The sequence below is a fragment of the Tursiops truncatus genome, chromosome 14 (genome assembly GCF_011762595.2).
Source record: "Tursiops truncatus isolate mTurTru1 chromosome 14, mTurTru1.mat.Y, whole genome shotgun sequence".
In the NCBI taxonomy this organism is placed as follows: domain Eukaryota; kingdom Metazoa; phylum Chordata; class Mammalia; order Artiodactyla; family Delphinidae; genus Tursiops; species Tursiops truncatus.
Window position 1 is genome coordinate 35,645,546 of NC_047047.1, and position 21,649 is coordinate 35,667,194.

Below are 21,649 nucleotides of genomic sequence, written 5' to 3' on the forward strand. Positions count from 1 at the left end.
AATGTGACAGCTAAATACTTAAAAGTATAATTCTTTTTGTCAAGTATTGTTACATCGTCAATAGCAAGTTTTGTATCCAGCAGTACTTAACACATGAGTCCCAGCCTTCATTTAACTTCTTAGGATGGCATTCAGGAAACCTTGTCTGTCTTTTCCTTGAGTTCAACAGTCATATACATGTATACTCTATTCTAGTGACAGCTGATCAAAAAAAAAAAAGTTTAACTTGTTATTTTTCTCTATTTCATACTGTTCTAAGATAAATTTATTTTATTGGGCAGAATTAATTATGAAACAGTCCAACCTGCATTGGTTTATTCCTTTTCAAAACAACACTGTTGAAAGAGAGAACATTAAATGATCTAACTATAAGATAGTAGGAATCATGCTGAGAGAAATATATTGACATTTGGTCCAAATTTTAAATCATAGTCTAGCAGCTAGGATAGGACTCAGATTACTCTGTGAGCATTGCTACTTCATTTGAAAAGAAAACATGAGATTAAAAATAATTTTCTTTCCAATGTTTAGGTTGGTCACAGCAGATGTAGCTTTTTACACTGGAAATCTTCAAGCCTTAAAAGGCCTTAAAGATTTGGACCTAAATATGGCCGAGATCTGGGAACAGAAAAGGTGATGACATACTGGAAAACTGGGTAGTTCATTTTACCATGGGATGTGTATGTTTGTGATGAAAATATGGATGCCTGTGATTCAAGAACTGAACCTGGAACCCAAAGTGAACTGGGGTTGGGGAAGGGGAAAGGGAAAGTATCAGTGTTGGGAAACTGGGATTCACTGGGATCTACAAGGAATGCCATTTGTGTGCTTCCTTCAGTGAGGAGTAACTGATCAGGTGTCTATAATATTTTTCATTCTCTCTGGCAACAGACTCAGGTTTCTTTGGACCAAATCCAAAAGAACACATAGCTGTAACACAGCTGTAGTTGACTAGAATGCTCTGTATACTTTATATTAAAAAATGCTTTGCATTTCTTCCAGTGCAATGAAATTCATATGGTGTCCCACCTTATTTAATGATGGTACAATTTAAAATATTAAAATCTTACTCAACCTCTGTAGAAAGTTTTCTCTATGAAAGTAAAGCTGTTTGAAAAATTATTTTTTTACAGATCTTTCTATAAAAATAAACATCTTTTGATTGCTTGGATTTAGGAATTCAGTTTTTGTTTTAGTGACCAATGTCAAGTTTCAGGCTTTGTGTGTCACATATTTAATCTATCATCATCACCACTGTATGTCAACTGCTTAAAGCCTTCCAGAATAGTCTAAATACTTGAAAGACTGATCATAAGTAATAATTAAAGAGTAAGATTTTGGTGTTCATTTATGCAACTACTAATTTAAATACTTTTCAGATGTGGTGTATGAAAGCCTGCAGTTTAACAGCTGTATTTTTATAAAAGTATCTATGCAGGGTTGGGGTGTTTTTCCTTTTTATTTCTAGCAGAGGTAAGAATACATTTTCTTATATTCTGCCTACTTATCTAAATGTTAAAATGAGATCTCCTCATAACATTGAAGTATGTCCCCTGCCTTGGGTTCTTATTTGTAAGTAACTTTCAATGTGTATATGAACAAAGACCAGGGAGAAACAGAACTGTTAAAATATAGGCTGCTGTGTTGGGGCCAGAAATATAAGGTGATGAGTAAGTTATTTAAAAAGACTTTTATAACACCTACCTTCAAAATTAGAATCAGCAGCACTCTATAAATGAAAGTGCCTGTGCCTCACTTCACACCAGGAATCTTGCCTAACCCTGTCAGAGTGCCTAACCTTGTGGTGATTATGTACAATGAAATAGTCTTATTTTGTGCTCTTTGTTTTCCTAAGAGGAATTCTTTCCTTTATCATTATTACAGAGGTATGTCATTGGTTCTTAAACTGTCTGTCTAAAATAAAGCTGTAAAGAATTACCAGACTTTAAAAGACAACTTTTTTTTTTTATAGTAACAGTAAACTTATTAAACAGGCAGCTTACTCAAAAACACGTATGGAAGAATTGGAAAATGTAATTGATTCTTAGAGAAAAGCTGAAATTCAAACTACCAGCAGACCTGATTTGGGTTATTCAAGAACATTTTTCAGTAACAACAAGCAAGCTTCAACAAGTGAAGCTTCAAGGAAAGGTAACTTTTTATAACGTTATACCCCACCCCGCTATACTAGAGAACAAGGATGTGAAAGAAATGCCCTACCTCTACCCACCCCACCCCCTTCAGCTGGGAAAAGAAACACCACTTTGTTTCAATAAATGGAGAGTCTATGGAGAGCATGGCAGGCATCCCAGCTTTAGAACTGGATGAAAGATATTAAATACCTTCAAGTTTAATTCCTGTGGAAATAATGATGTGGTTAAGATTCTCAGAAATGCAAAAACTGGATTTGTTAGGTAACTGGCTAGTGAGTACTTCAGTGTTCCAAGAGCGTCTTCCAACTGACAGAGTAACTGTTTAGCAAGAGTAAACCATTTTTCTTCACCATTTCATAAAGTTAGCATTGAAAAGTATAAGTGTATACATGATTGCTTCACAGCTTTATTTTTAAAACCACAAACAGTTCAAAGTGACCATCACTGAGGCCTCTGTTAAAAGATTTTCCAGCAGAGCTACCCCAGTTTTAAGATTAAACAATATTGCACTTTAAGATGAATTTAACTTTCAGGATCTTCTTCAAAAAGAAAAGTACTGCTTCCACCTGTGCTTTTCACAGACTAAAAGCATACCGCAGAAAACTCAACTTAAAAATTAACACTGCATGATACAGTAACATAGTAAAGTACCTGCCTATTTTATAATCCTAGAGAACATTTCATTGTAAGAAACTGTTTAACCCATAATTAGTATAAAGTGCACAATATTTTTCATTCAGTGGTCCAAGATACGAAGGTTCCCAGATACAATCTTGTTCTCTAATACTGCTCCAGGTGGGATGTCAATTCGGTCACCATGATTTGCGATGATGATAACCGTTCCCTAAGTGACAGGAAAAACAAAAAACAAGAGTATACTTGCAAGTGCAGCTGAAAATGCAATTGATTTTCTTACAATTATCAAGTTTATGTAGAACTTCACCTACAATGGAGTAAGTGTATTTATAAACAATATTACACATGAAAAGCAAATAACACATTAAGGAAAACTGTAATGTGTCCTGTCACAATACTGGCGGTAGCTGTGGTACCATCTCTGATAAGGAGGCAAGGAATCTAGCAGTGGGAAGCAGGCCAGCGCCACAGAATAGCGGGCCCTTTCCAAGAACTACTTGCAAGGCCACCAGCATTATCTACCTTCGTAAACTGAAAGGTGCTTGGTTTATATTTACATACAGGTGTGGGTTTTTTTGTTTTTTGGTTTTTTTTGAGAACAGTTCAATGATTTATATTTCATGTCTTAAGTAAAACTGTTTAGATGAAGCAGTATCAGCAATAATTATATATATGTTGTTTTGTTTTTTTCCCAAGATCTGTAAGTAGCTTTAATAGGAAGAACACCTGAAATCTAGGTATGGAAGTTTTAAAAAATATTTGATTAGGAAAAAACTGTTGAATCTTTGGTTCTGAGCTTTAATACTCATACCCATAGTCCTTCCTATTTCTTATGCTAGGCTGGAATGATACTCATCAAAGTATCCAAGCACTACAGTAATGTGAATGAACATCATACTGATAACAACAGATTAACAAGAATAGATTATAATCAGTATAAATGAAGCTGTCATTTTTTTCTACTTTCATTCAGATTCAAATAGTCATCTTTTAGTTAACTAATGCTAATTTATCAGTGATTCTATTTTAAATATTGTCATATTTCAATAAAATAGTACCAATTCAATTATTTAATAGTGTTTGCTTTCCATTTGAATGCTATACTCCACAAAATGCCTATACACAATTGTATTTTAACTATGTTGTATATTTATGGAAAACAGTATTAATACTAAATATTGTAGTAAGCTATTTCATTTTTAAAATGCATATCTTATAAACAATCTGGTACAACCTAGGAAGTATTCCTTAAAGGTAAATTTAGGACTAGAAAATGAAACCTGTCTTGTAAAGCTATAAGAACTGTAATTTTCATCGTAACCACACACCTTTAATGAAACATTCTTGCCAAATGTTACATCTCCTGAAACTGTGAGGTGATCCAATTCAAGCATATCTGGTATACTTTCAAATCTCCTTAGATAATCCTGAACCTGAAGGAAAAATGTAAACATAAAAACTGTTTCAAAAATGGGTTAACAGAAAAACAGGGATTAAATTAACAAGATAGTTTGCTTGAACTGTAAAACATTCTATTTATGTCCAAGCTCAGGCCTTCTACGGGAGGAACCCTGTTTATTAAGCACTCACTGTGCGTGCAGTGAGAATTTACATATCCTGTGCAGGAGAGACCAGGAGATATGAACATTGTCCCTACAATCAAGCAATTTACACTACAGCTGAGTAGATCAGACATTTAAAATAACAGTAATTAAATAAAAAGATAAACAACCAACACGCTAAGAGCCAGATGAGTGGTTCACATAATCTGGAGTTAGTTGCAAAAAAAGAGAGAGATCATCATGGTTCGAAGCAAGCTAGACTGGAGCTGGGTTTTATGGGATGGGTAGGATTGAGAAGAAGGAATATAGTTCAGGAAGAGCAACAGCACAAATTATCATTATAAATGATCACTATCTTTGCCTCTTATTATTTCCTTAGATTTACCGGCACTAGAAATAGCCCTCTATGGCCTTGTTTCCTATTTTGCTGAGAAAAACAGAAGCAACAGGAAAACTTCCACTGGCTTCTACCACCACCACCCACTTGCCCTCTAGCCCATTACCGTGTCCCTCCTAGTACTGGGGTTGGACTATTTCTATTCCAACTTAAGGCTAACTCTTCTTATGGCTACTGCCCGAGGATACTGTCCAGCAATTCCTTCTCCCTCTTCAATGTTCCTTCCCTCTTGATTGTATCAACTCCCATCAATGTATAAGACATGCTATAAATTCTCTCAACTTAAAAAAAACCCTGTAAAATCTTACATCCCTTTCTACCTATAGCTCCATTTTTGTTTTTCTTTAAAGCAAAACTCTTGAATAAGTTTTCTACACTCATATCTCCAATTTCTCTTCTATTCTCTTTTAAATCCATTCCAGTCAGGCTCCAAAACCTCTCAACTGTTATATCTAATGGTAAGTTCTCATTCATCTTACTTGAATCGGCAGCAGCACTTGACTGCAAATGATTAGCCCCTCTTTTCTTGAAACATTTTCTTCATTTGGCTTTCAGGCCACACACATTCATGATTTTCTGCCCAGTTCTTCATCTGCAACTCCTCAGTCATCTTTGCTGCTTCCTCCACCTCATCCCCACCCTCTAAGCCTTCCAGTCCCGCAAGGCTCAGTCCTTGGACTCCCCACCCCCCTTTCACTCCCTAGGTGATCCTTATCTCATGGCTTTAATTACCAGCTATAAAGTGACAACCCTCAAATTTACCTCTTTTCTAGAGCTCTCCTCCACACTCATACATTCAGCTTCTCCATTTGAAGGTCCAAGTACAGTATCTCCAAAATTTAACTCCCCATTCTGCTCCCCCTAAACCTACTCTACCCAAGCCTTCCTGTGTCTCAGTAAATGGCAATTCCATGTTGCCAGTTGCACAGGCCAAAACCTCAGAGCCATCCTTACCGTTCTCTCTCTCTCACCCTCCTACCTAGTCCAACAGCAAGTTGTAGGTACAACTTTCAAAATATAATGTCAACATTTTTTCACTATTTCCCCTACAAAAACCCCTGGTCCAAGCCAGGATTCCAGCAACAGCCTATTCCCTCGTTTCCCTGATTCTACCCTTGCCCACCAGATTGGTCAACTTGACCCCTCAGCTCACACTCTCCAATGGCTTCTCATCCCCCAGAAAAAAAAAAAAAAAAAGCCACACTCCCAATATTCAATTACAAGGTTCTACACAATCTGGCCTGTCATCTCTCTGACCAACTATCTCCCACCCCCATCCCTCACTTGCTCACTGTGCTCTAGTGTCCGTAAGACATGTTCTTCCTCAGAGCAAGTAGCCATTGCCCACTCAGCCCCTGTTCTCAAATTGAGGCAGCTAAAGTTCTTATCTCCTGCAGGGTATGGAAGAGGCTAGAAAGAGTAGGAAGGGAAGATGAGGTTAGGTGGAAAATGATTAGGAATCTTACCTCAGGATGTGGGCAGATGGTGGGTCCTTGTAGCACCAGGATTTTCCCAGCCCAACCCGGCAGATGAGGGAGGCACGAAAGACCAGGGAGACTTCTAAAATGCCTGATGCTATCTTGGAAATTCTAGCCCAGCCACAAGACCCAGAATGATAGCCCCGAACATATAAGGGCAAGTACACACATCCACACCAGGTGACACTAAACCACAACCAGGACTAGAATAGACTTGCATAGCAGGACTCTATAGGCCAGCCACAAAAGCTCACCCTGTCACTTCATTAACCTCACAGCATTTTATGTGATTAAATTTTTTGGAGTCCACTTATCATGTTAGGGTCGGTTTTACTATACTTGCTATTCCTCCTGCCTAGAATGCTTTTTGCCCCAGATAATGGTGTACTCAATTTCTCAGTGAGGCCCTCTGGCTACCCAATGTAAAATGACACCACCACTGCCACACCCACACATTCCCTACTCCTGCTTTATTTAGCATTTTCCATCATTCAACGTACTATACATTTGTCTTACTTGCTTATTATCATCCTTCCCCACTAGAATATCCAGGAAGGCAAAGATTTTAGTCTGTTTCATTTACTGCTAAATACCTGGCACCTAGAACACTGCCTTACACATGGTAGAGGCTCAATACATTTTGTGAAACTAGAATTAACATTCTCTCACTGATGAAAACAGTAATGGTCTTAAACGAGACATAAGATAAAATGTCTTAAAATGTAAACATTCTTTTCTACTCTATAGCAGTTGGTTAAAAAATGAGTTACATTTTCACCTTCTATGATTGATTCCCTTTAAAAGACAATAGAGAGGAATATGACAGATCAGCAGCAAAGACTGTAATTAGATTCCAATTCACACGTGTATCGTATCTTTATAATTACACATTTAAGAAATACAAATCTACACGTATATCATCTTTATAATTACGTACCTTTGTAAAAGAACTGCCTAATTTAACCAAGGGCACTGTAGGAAATTCCCGCTTTTCACTCATTGTCAGAGATCCTGCATTAAGGCTGTAGAGGTTTGACATCACAAGCAAGAGATCTGATGTGGTTTTGACAGGCAGAAAACGGCTCCTAGGAACATTAATACCTAGAGAGTTCTCAAAACTTTTAATGGCAGCCCCTACTGCAGTTTCCAACTGAATGACATTCAGGCCTCCATCCAAAGTCTGTAAGAAAGGGAGCAGGAGAGAGAAACAGATTTCAGCAACTTAGTTCCACATGGGCTAGCTAATACTTGGGGAGTGGTTTCAGAGATCCATTGAAGAAAACAGAATTTTGAGAACTGACATTTCTCAAGCCCCTACCATACGCCAGATGCTTATATATATGTGATCTTTTTCAGCTTCATAACTCTTCTCAGTAACATTTCTATTTTATGAGAAAGAACCGAAGGTTCAGAAAACCCACACAGATGCCTGTGACCAAAAGGCCTATCAGTACCAGAGCAACAGGACTGAGGTGGGCCCTTTACTTTTGGGCCCAGTGCTCTTGCCACTGCCACAGCCCAGGGTCAAGTAAGGGCACCATGGCTTGTCTGGCACACTAAAGAGATGGGTGTCGACTCTGAAAGACAGGGCCAGGAACTGAAGAAACTAACTAGGCGAAAAGCAGTGACCCATGGAATAGATGGGCCAGAGGGAGTGGGCAGTGGGTCTGTGTGTAGCATGCTGTGATCAGAACCAGGGAGTCTGATGGCCTGCAACTTTGGCTTACCTTTGGATTTACAATGATTTCCATGTCAATAGCATTCTGCTCCTGCAGTCTTTTAACTGCTGCAAGAGAGATCCATAGGTTGTTTGTATTAAATATTTTGAATTTTGATACAGATTTGAACTCATCAACATGTGCTTTTGGCACTTGAGCAATTTCCACCAGTCTCAATTTGCCTTCATACTGAGTGAGTGTCCCACCCTAGAAAGGCAGAGAAGAGTGAGTGCCTCCACATCTCTCCCAGTTACAGCCGTACTACATTGTTTACAGTCTACGAAAGATATAGAAAAGACACTCGTGACAAAATGCCCCAGAAATAAAAAGCATTGGCAGTGATTTGATCTGTGATACAAAGCAACACATGTATTAAAGTAGAACCAAAGAAAATAATTCAGGTTGTCTGTCATCTTATACTGTATACACACCCTCTTGTCCACAATAAAAGCCCTGGGAGTACATCAGAGTCTTCCTCACTTTCCAAAGATCTCCTACAAGAACAGACATTCCTCTTATTCTCAAACCACGGACCATTACCAAACAACCGATCCTACCACCTCACAACCCTGCTCTGACTACCTCTAAGATAAGGGGAGTAAAGTCAAGACAGGCACAAGTGGAGGGGAAGGTACCTCTGAGTGGCCTTAGCCTAGAGGCCATGGCAGTGTGGGAAGAGGGAAGGGACGTCTACTCATGTGTGAAGGGGTCATTTGCAAGAGGCATAGAACCCAGCCCCGGGACCAACCATATTAGTATTCACACATTGCCCACTTTTCTTACTCCCTGAGGGTGAGGAGAAAACCTTGTGTACCATTCCATCAAAGGCCAAGTGTCATCACCACTAAACATGCAAAGTGAAAAAAACAAATTTTTGCTTTGTATCAAACTGCTTTCTTTTTTTACAACAACAGATATTACAGTGATTAAAAAAATATACAGAGAGAAATACATATTATAGAAATAGTAAATTTTCATTAAAGGAATAATTAAATAAAAAACACTAAGCACCAAACTAGAAGAATATTAATGGTTTGAACAAAGTTACTGAAAGTGTTTTCACATATGTTTCAGATTATCCTATAAATATATGTGGAATTGTTTTCAGTTAAAATTGCCCATACAGATTATTCAAAAAGTAAAGATGATTTTACTACTATTAAACCTGAATTTATATACACACTTATATCAGATGGAACTTAGGGTACTCTAGAGTACTATCCCACTTTGGCTTACAATGATGTTATCAAGTTTCTAAACACAGAAACTTTCCAATAAAAAGTTTGAACTATGAAATGTGAAGATGTGAATCCCCAAACTGCTTCCTCTCAGTATTTACCTTTACATCTGCACGTGTTTTATTTGTGACTTCCATGACAAATTCACAAGGTTTTCCATTGGGTGGGTTCATTAGATGATTAAGAATATAAAGATCCACGGTGGCACCCAGATTATCTATGTTGGACACAAAAATATACTCTTTGCCTTCTCCTATAAAGGTATCGAGCAAACCAGAGTTGTAGAAACTGGCGTAAATATCTCCATGACCCGGAGGGTACCAGGCTTCTGTATTTTCCCCTGAGAACGATACATTCTTTGCTACAGGTAGTAAAGATTCTTTATTAATCCTCGGGTACCTTAAAAAGAAAAAGTTCTTTTTCAGTATCAACTCTTTAGAGCATTCCAGACCTTCAAGTAAAATAATGCATTTAAAGTTAAATAAAACTTCCCTCCCTTTCAGTCTATCAGTAGTAATTTAATCATAAGTGAATCCATTTAAGAAAATCTCTCATTATCTGTGTTGACCCAAAAAATCAGCTTCCTAGATAGTAATATTTGCTGCAAAAAGAAAAGTATTCCATGGTCATGCAGATGGGAGGACACCCCATATTTTTAAGACATTAATATGTTTTATGACTTCTTAAGAGAGGAGAGACATATTAAGTAAATTTTCTCAAACTTATTTGGTGGTGGGATTGTTCTTTTCCCTGAAAACCTATTTGGGAAATGGTGTCCATTCTTACCAACAGATATATTCAGAAAATCAATAGCAGGTTAGTACTTTCGCAGAAAATCAACAGCAGGTTAGTACTCAGGGATGTCTGCTTCCTACCACTGGCGAGAACCAGAATCTCAGGCAGATTCTCTTTTAAGAAGTCCAAGTTACATAACCAGAGTGATTGCAACTATCACATATCTATTAACAAATGTTCAGCTTTTAAAGGCATTAAACACTTGCAGTCTTTGGCACTTGTACATCTTGAGGCTGCTCTGTTTAAACAAAACAAAGAAGTCCTTCTTTCCCAGGAATAACATCCCCCAGAGTTAATTCTTTTACTCCTTGTACCTGCTTTGATTAAAAGTGTAGATTTTCACACGACAGTGATTATACTTCTGTAGTATTTTTTTTGTATCTTCATCCGTGTTAAAAGAGTTCATTAGAACAAGAGGAACATCTGTATTGTAGGTTTTGTTCAAATGCTAGGGAAGAAAACGACAATCAGACTACCCAGACTTACTTTTCTTTTGCTTCAAAGTGTAAAATTAACTCTCCGTGGTTAATCACAAGATGTCCAAAATATCATCTATAAGTAGTAAAATATATAGATTTGCAATAAAATGTAACTATTTAGCATAAGACATTTTGCTAATCAATTCACCATGTACTTGCTCATTAAGTCACAACCCTATGAGATAGAAACTACTGTCTGCATTTTATGGATGGCTAAACTGAGGCCCAGAGAGGTGGCAGGTCGGTGGCAGAACAAGGACACCGCCCCCCTCACCCCCGCAGTCTGACTCTGCAGCTGTGTGCCCAGCCACAATGCCCTATGGCCTTGCTGGATGGGCAAACACAGACTAAGCATTTACTCTGTGTCCAAAGCACTGTGGAGATGAAAATACAAATGTTACAAAGACACGTCTCCCTATTCTCAGGATTCATGTTAAGAACTGTAATTTCACCCCAACTGAAATCTTTTCCATCTCTAGAAAGAGCTAAGAGGCAACAGAGTGAGAAGAAAATAGGATATTAGAAGTCAGACTGTCCTATGTTCAGAGTTTGATTCTGCACTTACTAACTAGCTAGGGAAACTTGGGCAAGTAAATCAACCTCTCTGTGTCTTGGTTTCCTCATCTGTAAAATGGGGATGATAATAGTGCTTATTTCACAGAGTTGTGGAGAGGAACAAATGAGTCAATTCATGTAAAGAGCTCAGAATAACACTTGGTGTACAGTAAGTGCTGGATAAACGTTAGCCACTATTATTGTGGTTGATGGCACCGTATGAGACACTAGGGATAAAGAGATGAAAAAGATAGGGCCACTGCCCCTGAAGAGCTTATGGTCTATGATTAATGACTTTATGGACTATGATCAAGAGAGACGCCAACAACAGTTCTTAGCATCCACGGTGCCCAACCAGATACATGAAATTTTCCCCAGCCTCCCAAAAGAGGTTAATAAAGCCAGATCATCCCAGCTGTGATGAAGGCTACCAGAAGACAGACAGCGGAGAGAGAGGTGGGGAAATGAAAGGAGAATCCGAAGAGATCCAGAGATTTCAGCGCCACAAATGCTATTTAAAGATCAAAAGCTTTTACATCACCCTAAGGCTTTGCTCTTAGAACACCAAACCTTTTCTATACACTAATAAAGAGACTAAAGGTAGCAAGCTCCTTGACTAGTTCAAATCTACGTCTGTTATTTTATAAGGTAACATTTACAATACCCTAAAAACTAAAAATGATTTTGTTAGCTCGTGAGAAAGGCTAACAGCTACTACTCACTTCGATTTGCTGAACGGTCAGATCCAGAAAGGTATTCTCATTCCTCACACCAATCAGACTCTTCGGGCCTTTGCAGCCCATGCTGGTTCCCAAACCACCATTGAGTTTCACCACCACCAGCTTGTTCAGCACAGAAGATATGTTATCAGGTAAGCCCCTGGCCTTTATCTTCTCATAGGGTTGAATCTGAAATTAAAAAAAAAAAATTATAGAATAATTCAAACAGCTTTATAAAAGGTTAAACCAAATCAATACCAAGGTTATTTCCATGCTTCCTTAAAGAGGTCTGCTTTCTCTGTAGAAAGTTTCAACTACATTTCCTTTAATGTCCAGGGCCCTTCTGGTTCAAAATCAAGTTCTCATCGGCAACTTCCCTTGCACAGAGAAGTAGTTCAGCAGTTCATTTACAGTACAATGGAGTACAAGAGGGGGAAAAGTTACAGTCTACAAATATTTGTCTGGCTGGTGAGAACACCCAAGTCTCGTGGACTACCTTCAAAAACTCAGAATTCTCAATTTGCATCAACATAGCAAATAGGGTGCACAAAACTCATCAAATCTGTGACTATTTCTGGTACACTATGAATCTACTTCAGTTCTGGAGAAGTATGTATACGATCACACAGTTCTTGGTAATATATTCATGCTATTCCTGGAGACAGTGCCAAATACTCAAAACAAGCTAACAGTACCTGCTCTATTATGGTTCACAAGGGTGTGATTGTTGCAATCTGAAAGTCTTTTTTTTTAAATTTTTTTTAACAAAAGCAAGTTTGCCTGAAAGAAAATGAGTTGTGTAAACAGTAAAACAAGTTCGAAATGAGCATAGAACCTTCACCTTCGATTCATCCCTCACAGGGAAGGAACAATGACACAGTGGAAGCTCAAATTCTTCTGTTTAAAGAAGAGGCACAAGCAAGTCTAAACATCTTGTAACAAGAATGAAAGTTTTTAAAAAGATCACAGTATATTTTCTATCCATTTACAGAAGAACATTTGTTGTTATTTTTCTTTAATGAAATAAGTCATCAAATGTACTCTTTGGTTACATGATGGTGGAGGATAGATAACACTTGAGGGGACTGAAAAAATAAAACCCTATCATACACTTTGCTGTTTTCATGTTCTACTACATGTAGGTGTGTGTGATGGTGTGTGTGTATGATGAATAAAGTCTATGATTGGAAAAGGAGTTGATGGGCTCACATTTCAGTGATTAGGCTGTGAAGGCAAAAATCCCTTTATACTTGGTCAAAAATACAAACATGTCAAATGTGGATTCCTGGCCACACACTTCAAGTATCTATTATTGAGAATTTTTTAGGCACATTATATCTACTCAAAAGAGTCATTAGCGGGTTTCCCTGGTGGCGCAGTGGTTGGGAGTCCGCCTGCCAATGCAGGGAACACGGGTTCGTGCCCCAGTCCGGGACGATCCCACATACCGCGGAGCGGCTGGGCCCGTGAGCCATGGCCGCTGAGCCTGCACGTCTGGAGCCTGTGCTCAGCAACGGGAGAGGCCACAACAGTGAGAGGCCCGCGTACCGCAAAAAAAAAAAAAAAAGTTGTTAGCAAATGGGACCAAGCCAATTATTTTCCAATTATCTTTTAAAAGCCAAGAATTTCCATTTCCATTTAGCAGTTTTTTTGTTTTTTTGTTTTTTTAATTGGCTGTGTTGGGTCTTCGTTGCTGCGCGTGGGCCTTCTCTAGTTGCGGCGAGTGGGGGCTACTCTTCGTTGCAGTGCACGGGCTTCTCATCGCAGTGGCTTCTCTTGTGAAGCATGGGCTTTAGGCACACAGGCTTCAGTAGTTGCAGCACGTGGGCTCAGTAGTTGCAGTGCACGGGGCTCAGTAGCTGTGGCTCAAGGACTCTAAAGCATAGGCTCAGTAGTTGTGGCGCACAGGCTTAGTTGCTCCGCGGCATGTGCGATCCTCCCGGACCAGGGCTCGAACCCATGTCCCCTGCATTGGCAGGCGGATTCTTAACCACTGCGCCACGAGGCAAGTCCCTAGCGGTTACTTCTGACTTCCCAGAAAAGAGTCTGATATTTACAGAAGCCTCACAAGGGTGTGAAAATCAATTTAACTGAAAACCCCTAGTTCATGTATTCATTTTAGGTAAAACTGTTTTAGTACGGAAATATTTTTACCTATTTAATGTTTCTTTGAATACACTTTAAAAAGAAAACAGAATACACAGAGCAAATTTTTTTTCTACATATGGTGAGACAGGCCTATGTTTTCCAATTTCACCTAAAAATACTTTGATTGTGAAATATCACACATACAAAAGTTTATAAAATACACATACAGGGTAGAAAGAATAACCTAAATTTAAAAAGAATACTGCCATAGCGTAGAAGCCTGCATGCATCTGTCCCTGATCATATTCCTCTTCCACCCCTAGTGGTAACAACCACCTTGACTTTGGCTCCCTGTAGTTTTACCACCTATGTATGCATTCGTAATGATAACAATATTTTACTTAATTTTATTTGTCTCTAAACTTTTAAATAAGTTGAATCATACTATAAAATATCCTCGTGACTTGCTTCTTTAATTCAATGTTATGTTTTAAGAATTATTCACATTAATGCATGTAGCTATAATATATTCACTTTTCACTGCCATGTAGTATTCAGTTTACGTATCCACTGAGAGACAAAATTGTCATTATTCACAGATGATATGATTTTACATGTAGAAAAATCCAAAGACCTCACAAATAAATTGTTAGGATAATGTAAGCATAGCAACATTGAAGATACATGGTCAGTATTAAAAAAAACAACAAAAAACACTGCTTTTAGGGACTTCCCTGGTCAAGCATTTGTTAAGAATCTGCCTGCCAATGCAGGGGATATGGGTTCGAGCCCTGGTCCAGGAAGATCCCACATGCCGCCAAGCAACTAAGCCCGTGCGCCACAACTACTGAAGCCTGCGCGCCTAGAGCCTGTGCTCCACAACAAGAGAAGCCACCGCAATGAGAAGCCCGCGCACCGCAACAAAGAGTAGCCCTGACTCGCCGCAACTAGAGAAAGCCCGCGCACAGCAACAAAGATCCAACGCAGCCAAAAATTAAAAAAAAAAAAAGCCACTGCTTTTGGAGCCCTTGTGCACTGTTGGTGGGAATGTAAAATGGTGCACCTGTTAAGGAAAAAAATATGGTGGTTCCCAAGAAATTAAAAATAGAATTATCATATGATCCAGCAATTCCACTTCTGGGTATATCCCCAAAGAATTGAAGGCAGACTCTCAAGAGATGTTTGTATACTCACCTTCTTAGCAGCAGTATTCACAATAGCCAAAAATGGAAGCAACTCAAATGTCCATCAACAGATGAATGGATTAAAAAAAATGTGGTATATACACACATGGAATACTTTTCAGCCTTAAAAAGTTAGGAAGTTCTGATACATACCACAACATGGATGAACCTTGAAGACATTATATTAAGTGAAAAAAGCCAGTCACAAAAAGACAAATACTTGTATGATTCTACTTACATGAGGCACCTAAAACAGTCAGATTCAGAGACAGAAAGTAGCAGGATGGTTAACAGGAACAGGGAGTTGCTGTTTAATGGGTTGAGAGTTTTAGTTTTGCAAGACCAAAGAGTTACGGAGGTTGGTTGCACAACAATATGAATGCACTTAACAATACTGAATTGTATGCTTTAAAATGTTTAAAGGTGGTAAAAAATTAACTGCTTCTATATGTAAAAAAATTACAAAATAAAATTGATTTAAAGTGTCTTTTATAATAAAACCATCAAAAATAGCAAATAGCAAATATCTAGCAGTAAATCTAACAAAAGATACGTAAGATTATACACAGAACACATTTTTGAGAAAAATTAAAAGACTTAACTAAATTCAGGGATTTATTTATCATGTTTGTAAATTAGAAGACTTGCTAATGTAAAGATGTTAATTCTCCCCAAACTGATCAATGCAATCCTAATAAAAATCTCAAGAGTTTTTTGTGTGGTAACTGACAAGCCAATTTAATGTATGTATGAAAACACAAAGGGCCAGGAAGAGCCAAGACACTCTCAAAGAAAACCTTAAGTCGGAGAACCAGCTTTATAATTTATAACATTCTTTTTTTTAAAACTGTAGTAAATATGTATAGCATAAAATTTGCCATCTTAACCATTTTTCAGTGTACAGTTGAGTAGTATTGAGTACATTCACATTATTGTGCAGCCAATCTCCAGAACTCTTTCATCTTGCAAAACTGGAGCTATACTCATTAGAAGACAACTCCCCACTCCCTCCTTTCCCCAGCCCCTGGTGATCACCCTTCTACTTTCTGTCTCCATGAGTTTGATTACTCTGGGTGCCTCAGACAAGTAGAATCATACAATATTTGTCTTTTTGTGACTGACTTATTTCACTTAGCACAATGTCCTCAAGGTTTATTTAGCATTCTTTTTTTAAAGTGGCTTATACGTTTGAGAAGATTCCAAATTAATGCAGGTTTTTCCAGAAACATGTTTTTATTTAATAAAGTTGATGTGTGTGTATGCAACAGATCTGACAGAAGGCAGGATTGATATGAAGAACTGGAATACAGGTACAGGTTGGCAAATTCTATGGCAAATTGAGCCTTATATAAGTTATTTATTCCCTTTGCAGGTATTAAAACTGGAATAGAATACATGTTCTGAAGTCTTAGTTTAGTAAATCAGAAAATGGATTCTCTTTATTTGAATTTAATGAACGTAACAATACTCTCTTAACTTTGAATTAAAAGAATGAAAACTACAGGTGTACCACAGTTCTAAAAGTATAAATCTAAGAAAATGCTGATCTTTCGGATACATATGAAAACAGGACAGAATGGCAGGGCTTGGGATTTCAGACACTGCTCAACACCTGAGTTGTGAATTTACTAGTATCTCTGAGGGATAGGCAGCCTGTCATTTCAAGGCAAAAACTTTACAAAAATGTAAACAATGTAAAAAGAAATTTAAGTATGTAGTTAAAAGATCAATAGTATGGCATTTTTTTCACTGTCACTCTCCAGACAGTGCTAAATGCAGCTGAGGAACTGAAGTTTTTATTTAATATTAAATGTAAATCAACACACATGGCTAGTGGCATGTGCAGTTCTAGATGGTCTGTTAAAAAAAAATCAACTGAGGGATGAGAATTATGTTTCAATTCGTTTTAATAAAACTCTGCCAAAATCCTTCTTTGTTCAATACAATCTTTTTTCTTTCACTTTAATGACACTGACATCACATCACAAGACATTCAACCAAACACATAAACACAACGTTTGAGTATATTAGATATCTTTAGGAAGAATATAATTTCCTTTTTGAGCCAACAAATGTTTACACAAATTTAAATAATAATATCAGGCAGAATAATGTAAACTGGATTATATCTTAATTCTACTCTTTGAAGAACTGTTTGGTATACTAACACTCACAGCATTAAACAAAGTGAGGTTTAGGAACCATTTTTAGAAAAAGTACTAATAGGGATTTTTCACCTCCTGTGCAGATGAATTAAAAACCAAATGTCAACCTTGTTGCCTTAAAGTTTCACCAAGAGAAAAAAACCCTCCAAAGTCATGTATGTTCATGATAAAACATCTTTGATCCACATACCATAAAGAATATAAAGTATTTCGAGAAAAAATACGTTTTGTTCCCACTAAACAATCTTCAAAACATGCATTTTACTAGAATGCTTTAAGAAGACAATTCCTTATGACTGAGTCTATGGAGGCTAAACAAATTTTTTCTCGTATCCCCCAAATTTATTCTATAATGGTGATAAATAAAAGATCTCAGCCTCATAATGATTTTAACACTAGGCCACTTGGCCTTCAGCCAAAAGGTATATTAAGTATACTTTTAGTTTTAATTCAAATCTTCCCAAGACTGGTATCTTAACTTGAGTTTAAATTTAAAATGTACTTCTGAATTACTTTTCAAATATTTGGAGTGAAATAAAACAAGCTGATCCAAGCATAACACTAAATTCCAAAACCGAGCTAATGAAGACTTTTGGGTACAGGCCCAGGCAACTCACAAGTAGAAAGACTTGTTTACCATTCAGGTTAGGGCCCAGAATTCTCTGTGAAGTGCCATATTTAGAACCTTGTACCCCAAGTTAAGTGGGCAGGGAGTCACCCTACAAATGTCAAGGAACCATGGTTCTTTAGATGGTGCTTTTAGTAACACCTACTTGCCTTGCTATATCTAATTCTTAAAAGCAGCTAGCTAATTAAATACCAGTACCACTGAGGAATTGACTGTTAACAAGAAAAGGACTATGGAGAGAAAGGGAAGAAGTCACAAGGTGTGAAGTAACAAGGTACAGCCAGGGGAAAGATGTCCAGAGTCATCAAGTTAGTGTTGCTGTTCGAAGGCTCCACTTTTACTTAGGTTTCGACTTACACCCACAACACTCCCACACGCAGACACAGACACACAGAAAGGCACCAATTGTGTGAGTCCAGGAAGCCAGGACACTTTTGGTCTACAGCTTATTACAGGTTAAATTAGGTGGTAAGCTCAGCTTCCCATCACACAAATCACCCTACATGCCAACACAAGTTCTCTCTGTTGGTGATGCTATCCACACCCTCCACCAGGGACCTCACCAAGCAATCCCACAGAGCTCGGTTTATTTCCACAAGCCAAGGGGACCTGTGTTAGAAGGTTGCTTGGTAACAGCTGAAGTTTTGCTGGACACACCTAGTCACAGAAACATTATTAGACCTGTGCTCCACTTTCTCCTCCTCAGCTCTCCCAGGAGAATGCACAAAGACATCCACTCAGGCAAAGATGGAAGGTGTTGGGAGACAACAGGGAGTACCATGCACTGCCGGATGTGGCCTTGATATTACTCTGATTGAATCACTTTAGTCAGTGACTAGTGCTATCTTTGTGCTTTCAATCCTGATCACCCTGTTTCTCTTTCATGTCTCTATTCAGACATGAATAGAATTCAGTATTCTAAGAAGACCTCTGCTGCACGTAAATATACAGCAGGGCAACCCCTACAGGTGAGGTGGGGCAAACCGCATGAGACTCCCTCAAAATACGCAGCGGAGACGAGGCCACTCATGTTCTCTTCTCACTGGGAGAAAAGCATGGGTCAAACACCCAACTTCCTCTGGGGAATGAACAAAAGAAAGTAGTTGGCAATCTATGAAAGAACATACTTTAAACAACATTCTTCCCTCTAGGATGTCAATCTAGTTTTTCTGCAGAAACAAAGATTTTTAAAAAGATCATTTAAAAACTGTCTAACGTGATCTGTATCTTGCCAAGTCTGCTCACAACTTACTTTCCAGTTATCAGAAAAGCTGAATTCCTCACACCGTCATGGAGACATGTTCCCATTAGCAACAGTATAACCTGGTTCTTGGTAGCATATTCGTGCTATTCCTGGAGACGGTGCCAGACAAGCTAACAGTGCTGCCCTGTTACGGTTCACAAGGGTGTGATTATTGCAATTCGAAATTTTTTTTTTTCAACAGAAGCAAGTTTGCCTGAAAGAAAAGAGCTGTGTAACAGTAAAAAAGAGTTTGAAATGACGCTCCATATGTACAGGAAGTGTTCCAAGAACATCAGCTTATTCACCAAACCCTCACTGCACAGCCTTTGTGTACCAAGGCTCACATTGTCTCTTTACTTCACATTTCTAAAGGTAATGACCAAAATCTGGGTCATTTGAAAGCTCCTACCAATTAATTTAATGACAGAAAAATCATACCTAATCCAGAGATTTGTTTTCTCATTCAGGAAAAGCCGGCAAATCATGTACATTATCACATACTCCACCAACACACTTGCCAACACCCCCTCGGCCACCAAGATACGCTCAACTGCTATTCATAGAGCAAATAAAGCCATCCTCTATGGGGAATGCCCTCAACCTTCTGCCACCAGATCAGATCCTCGGGACCTCCCTGCATCTCCACCTCTGCTGCTTCCCCTTCCTTCTCGTCACAGGAAGAGCTGTCCCCCACCCTAAGGCAATCTCTCTGCCAGTGCCCATCTCAAGATCCCCGTTTCATCAATCTTCCAGTCTCAGCATCAACCTCTCCTTCTCTATTCCTTTCCATCAGCATGAACAAATTCAAATATTTGACATCTAAAAAGTAAAGAAAACAGCAATGCATACACTCACTCATCCCTTTCCATACTCACATCCCTCTTTTCTCCATCTTCTTAAAGGCAAAGCTTCTTGAAAAAGTTGCTGCACTCACCTCTACTTCCTCACCTCCCTTTCACTCGCTCACCTGCTGCAATCTGGTTTTCTCCATAGTTCAATGAACTGCTCTTACCAAGGTCATCAACATCCTTCTAATTGCTAAATCCTATCCATAACATCAGTACTTCTCTAACCGTGCTCTCAGCTGCATTTGACACAATTGACCACTCCCTAGATCTTGAAATGCTCTATCCTCCTTGACTTCTGAAACATCGCATTCTATTTTCCTCCTCTTTCTTCCTGTTCCTTTTCAAGCCCCTTCTCAGTAGACCTCCTCTTTCCAGCAATCTGCTCCTGTCTCTACGGCACCAAGACACACCCAACTGCCAAGCCAAGAGCTTGCTTACATCTGATCAATGATCGAGTCCTGTCAGCCTCAGGAAACTGTCTCTGTTGTCACAGCTGGCATCCCACCCACCTCTCACCTATGTTACTGCAGTGGTCTCTACGGTCTCCTTACCTCCCTCCAACCCACCCTCTACCTTGCAGGTGGTGATCTTCTGGAAAATAAAATTTGAAGATGTTTCTCTCCTGATTACGTCATTCACAAAGCAAAGCAATGACATGGCATGGCAGAGATCATTAGCTGCCTACCCCAACATCATTTTTCCCCTTCTGTTTCAGAACCCTGATTGTCAGCTGGGCACATCATCACCCCCCAAAAAAGACCACATTTCCAGCTTCCCTTGCAGCAGGTATTTGTGCCAAAGTGCTGGTCACTGTGATTAACTGGAAGTGAGTTGAAAGATTTCCAGAAAGTCTCTGTGAAAGGGCAGAGGTTGTGCCCTTCTTCCCCCTTCCTGCTGTTTGGAACGAAGACACGATGACTAGAGTTCATTCAGGTGGCCACCGGGGACCATAAGGAGATATGGTGAAAATAGCAGAGTGGCAAGACAGAGAAGCGCAGGCTCCTGATAACCACCAGGTTGCCATACTAGCTCTGGATTGTGTCTCTCTACATTTACTCTATTATTTTGAGTTTCACTACTAAATGTAGCTGAATTGAATCCCAAACAGAAGACGTGGTATACAAGGTCCATAATGATTTGGCCCTTTTTTCCTCTGCTCTCCTACTCTCCCTACACACTGTTCTCCACGGACATGCAGCGTTGGGCTCTCTAATGTGCCACATCTCTTGCTTGCAAGTCTCTGCACTTTCCCCCTCATGCAAACTCACTTCACCAAATGCCTTTTCTTCATCTTCCACATCTCAGTTCAGAGCAGTGATTCTCAGGCTTTATGAGCTATCAGTCACTTGTGAAAATCAGATGTTAATGGACTCTCAGGAAAGTGCAATGCCATCCCCCCAAAAAAACAAAACTTCACTACTGTGGAAATTTCACAGCATATAAAAATAATCTTTATAAGAGATGCTGTTTATTTCCCAGTGAAAGTTAACATGCAAATAAAGCAAAAAATAAACTAACTCTCCAAACTGAATTTCAATGAAAAGGCTTCTGTTTGGCTTGAATTAGAAGTTGACACTGTAGATGGACTTTGAGATGCCTGCCATCTTTAACTGCCATTCAATTTTGACTTTCTTTTTTGATGATCTTGAGTACTAAAAACCTCAACTCTCTCCAAGGCAAGCTCTCACAGCTTGCTCTGTCAGTTGAATGCAGGCTTATGCTACGAACACCAGAATTCTCCAAGACTTCGAGAACTCAATGGC

At 38.8% G+C, this 21,649-nt stretch overlaps 2 protein-coding genes across 15 annotated transcripts in view; one reads left to right on the forward strand and one right to left on the reverse strand.

Moving 5' to 3' along the window:
• The window catches only part of VPS54 (VPS54 subunit of GARP complex), a 137,429-nt gene extending 124,159 nt beyond the window's left edge, over nucleotides 1–13,270 (forward strand). For 6 of the 10 annotated variants that reach the window (XM_033838452.2, XM_019942667.3, XM_033838454.2 and 3 more), the window contains 2 exons: nucleotides 532–633; nucleotides 1,973–3,858. In XM_033838452.2, the coding sequence (XP_033694343.1) occupies nucleotides 532–633; nucleotides 1,973–2,048 (178 nt within the window). In that variant the 3' untranslated portion in view covers nucleotides 2,049–3,858. Of the gene's footprint in view, nucleotides 1–531; nucleotides 1,944–1,972; nucleotides 3,859–12,066 lie in introns of those variants that run through there. The other 4 variants (XM_019942669.3, XM_019942670.3, XR_004521782.2 and 1 more) reach the window with 3 other exon arrangements.
• UGP2 (UDP-glucose pyrophosphorylase 2) overlaps nucleotides 2,542–21,649 on the reverse strand; it is a 55,110-nt gene continuing 36,002 nt past the window's right edge. For all 5 annotated transcript variants that reach the window (XM_019942672.3, XM_073791310.1, XM_019942673.2 and 2 more), the window contains exons 4-10: nucleotides 11,734–11,919; nucleotides 10,292–10,425; nucleotides 9,284–9,581; nucleotides 7,954–8,151; nucleotides 7,164–7,406; nucleotides 4,118–4,222; nucleotides 2,542–2,997 (exon numbers count right to left, since the gene is read on the reverse strand). In XM_019942672.3, coding sequence (XP_019798231.3) covers nucleotides 2,890–2,997; nucleotides 4,118–4,222; nucleotides 7,164–7,406; nucleotides 7,954–8,151; nucleotides 9,284–9,581; nucleotides 10,292–10,425; nucleotides 11,734–11,919 — 1,272 coding nt within the window. In that variant the 3' untranslated portion in view covers nucleotides 2,542–2,889. The remainder of the gene's footprint in view (nucleotides 2,998–4,117; nucleotides 4,223–7,163; nucleotides 7,407–7,953; nucleotides 8,152–9,283; nucleotides 9,582–10,291; nucleotides 10,426–11,733; nucleotides 11,920–21,649) is intronic.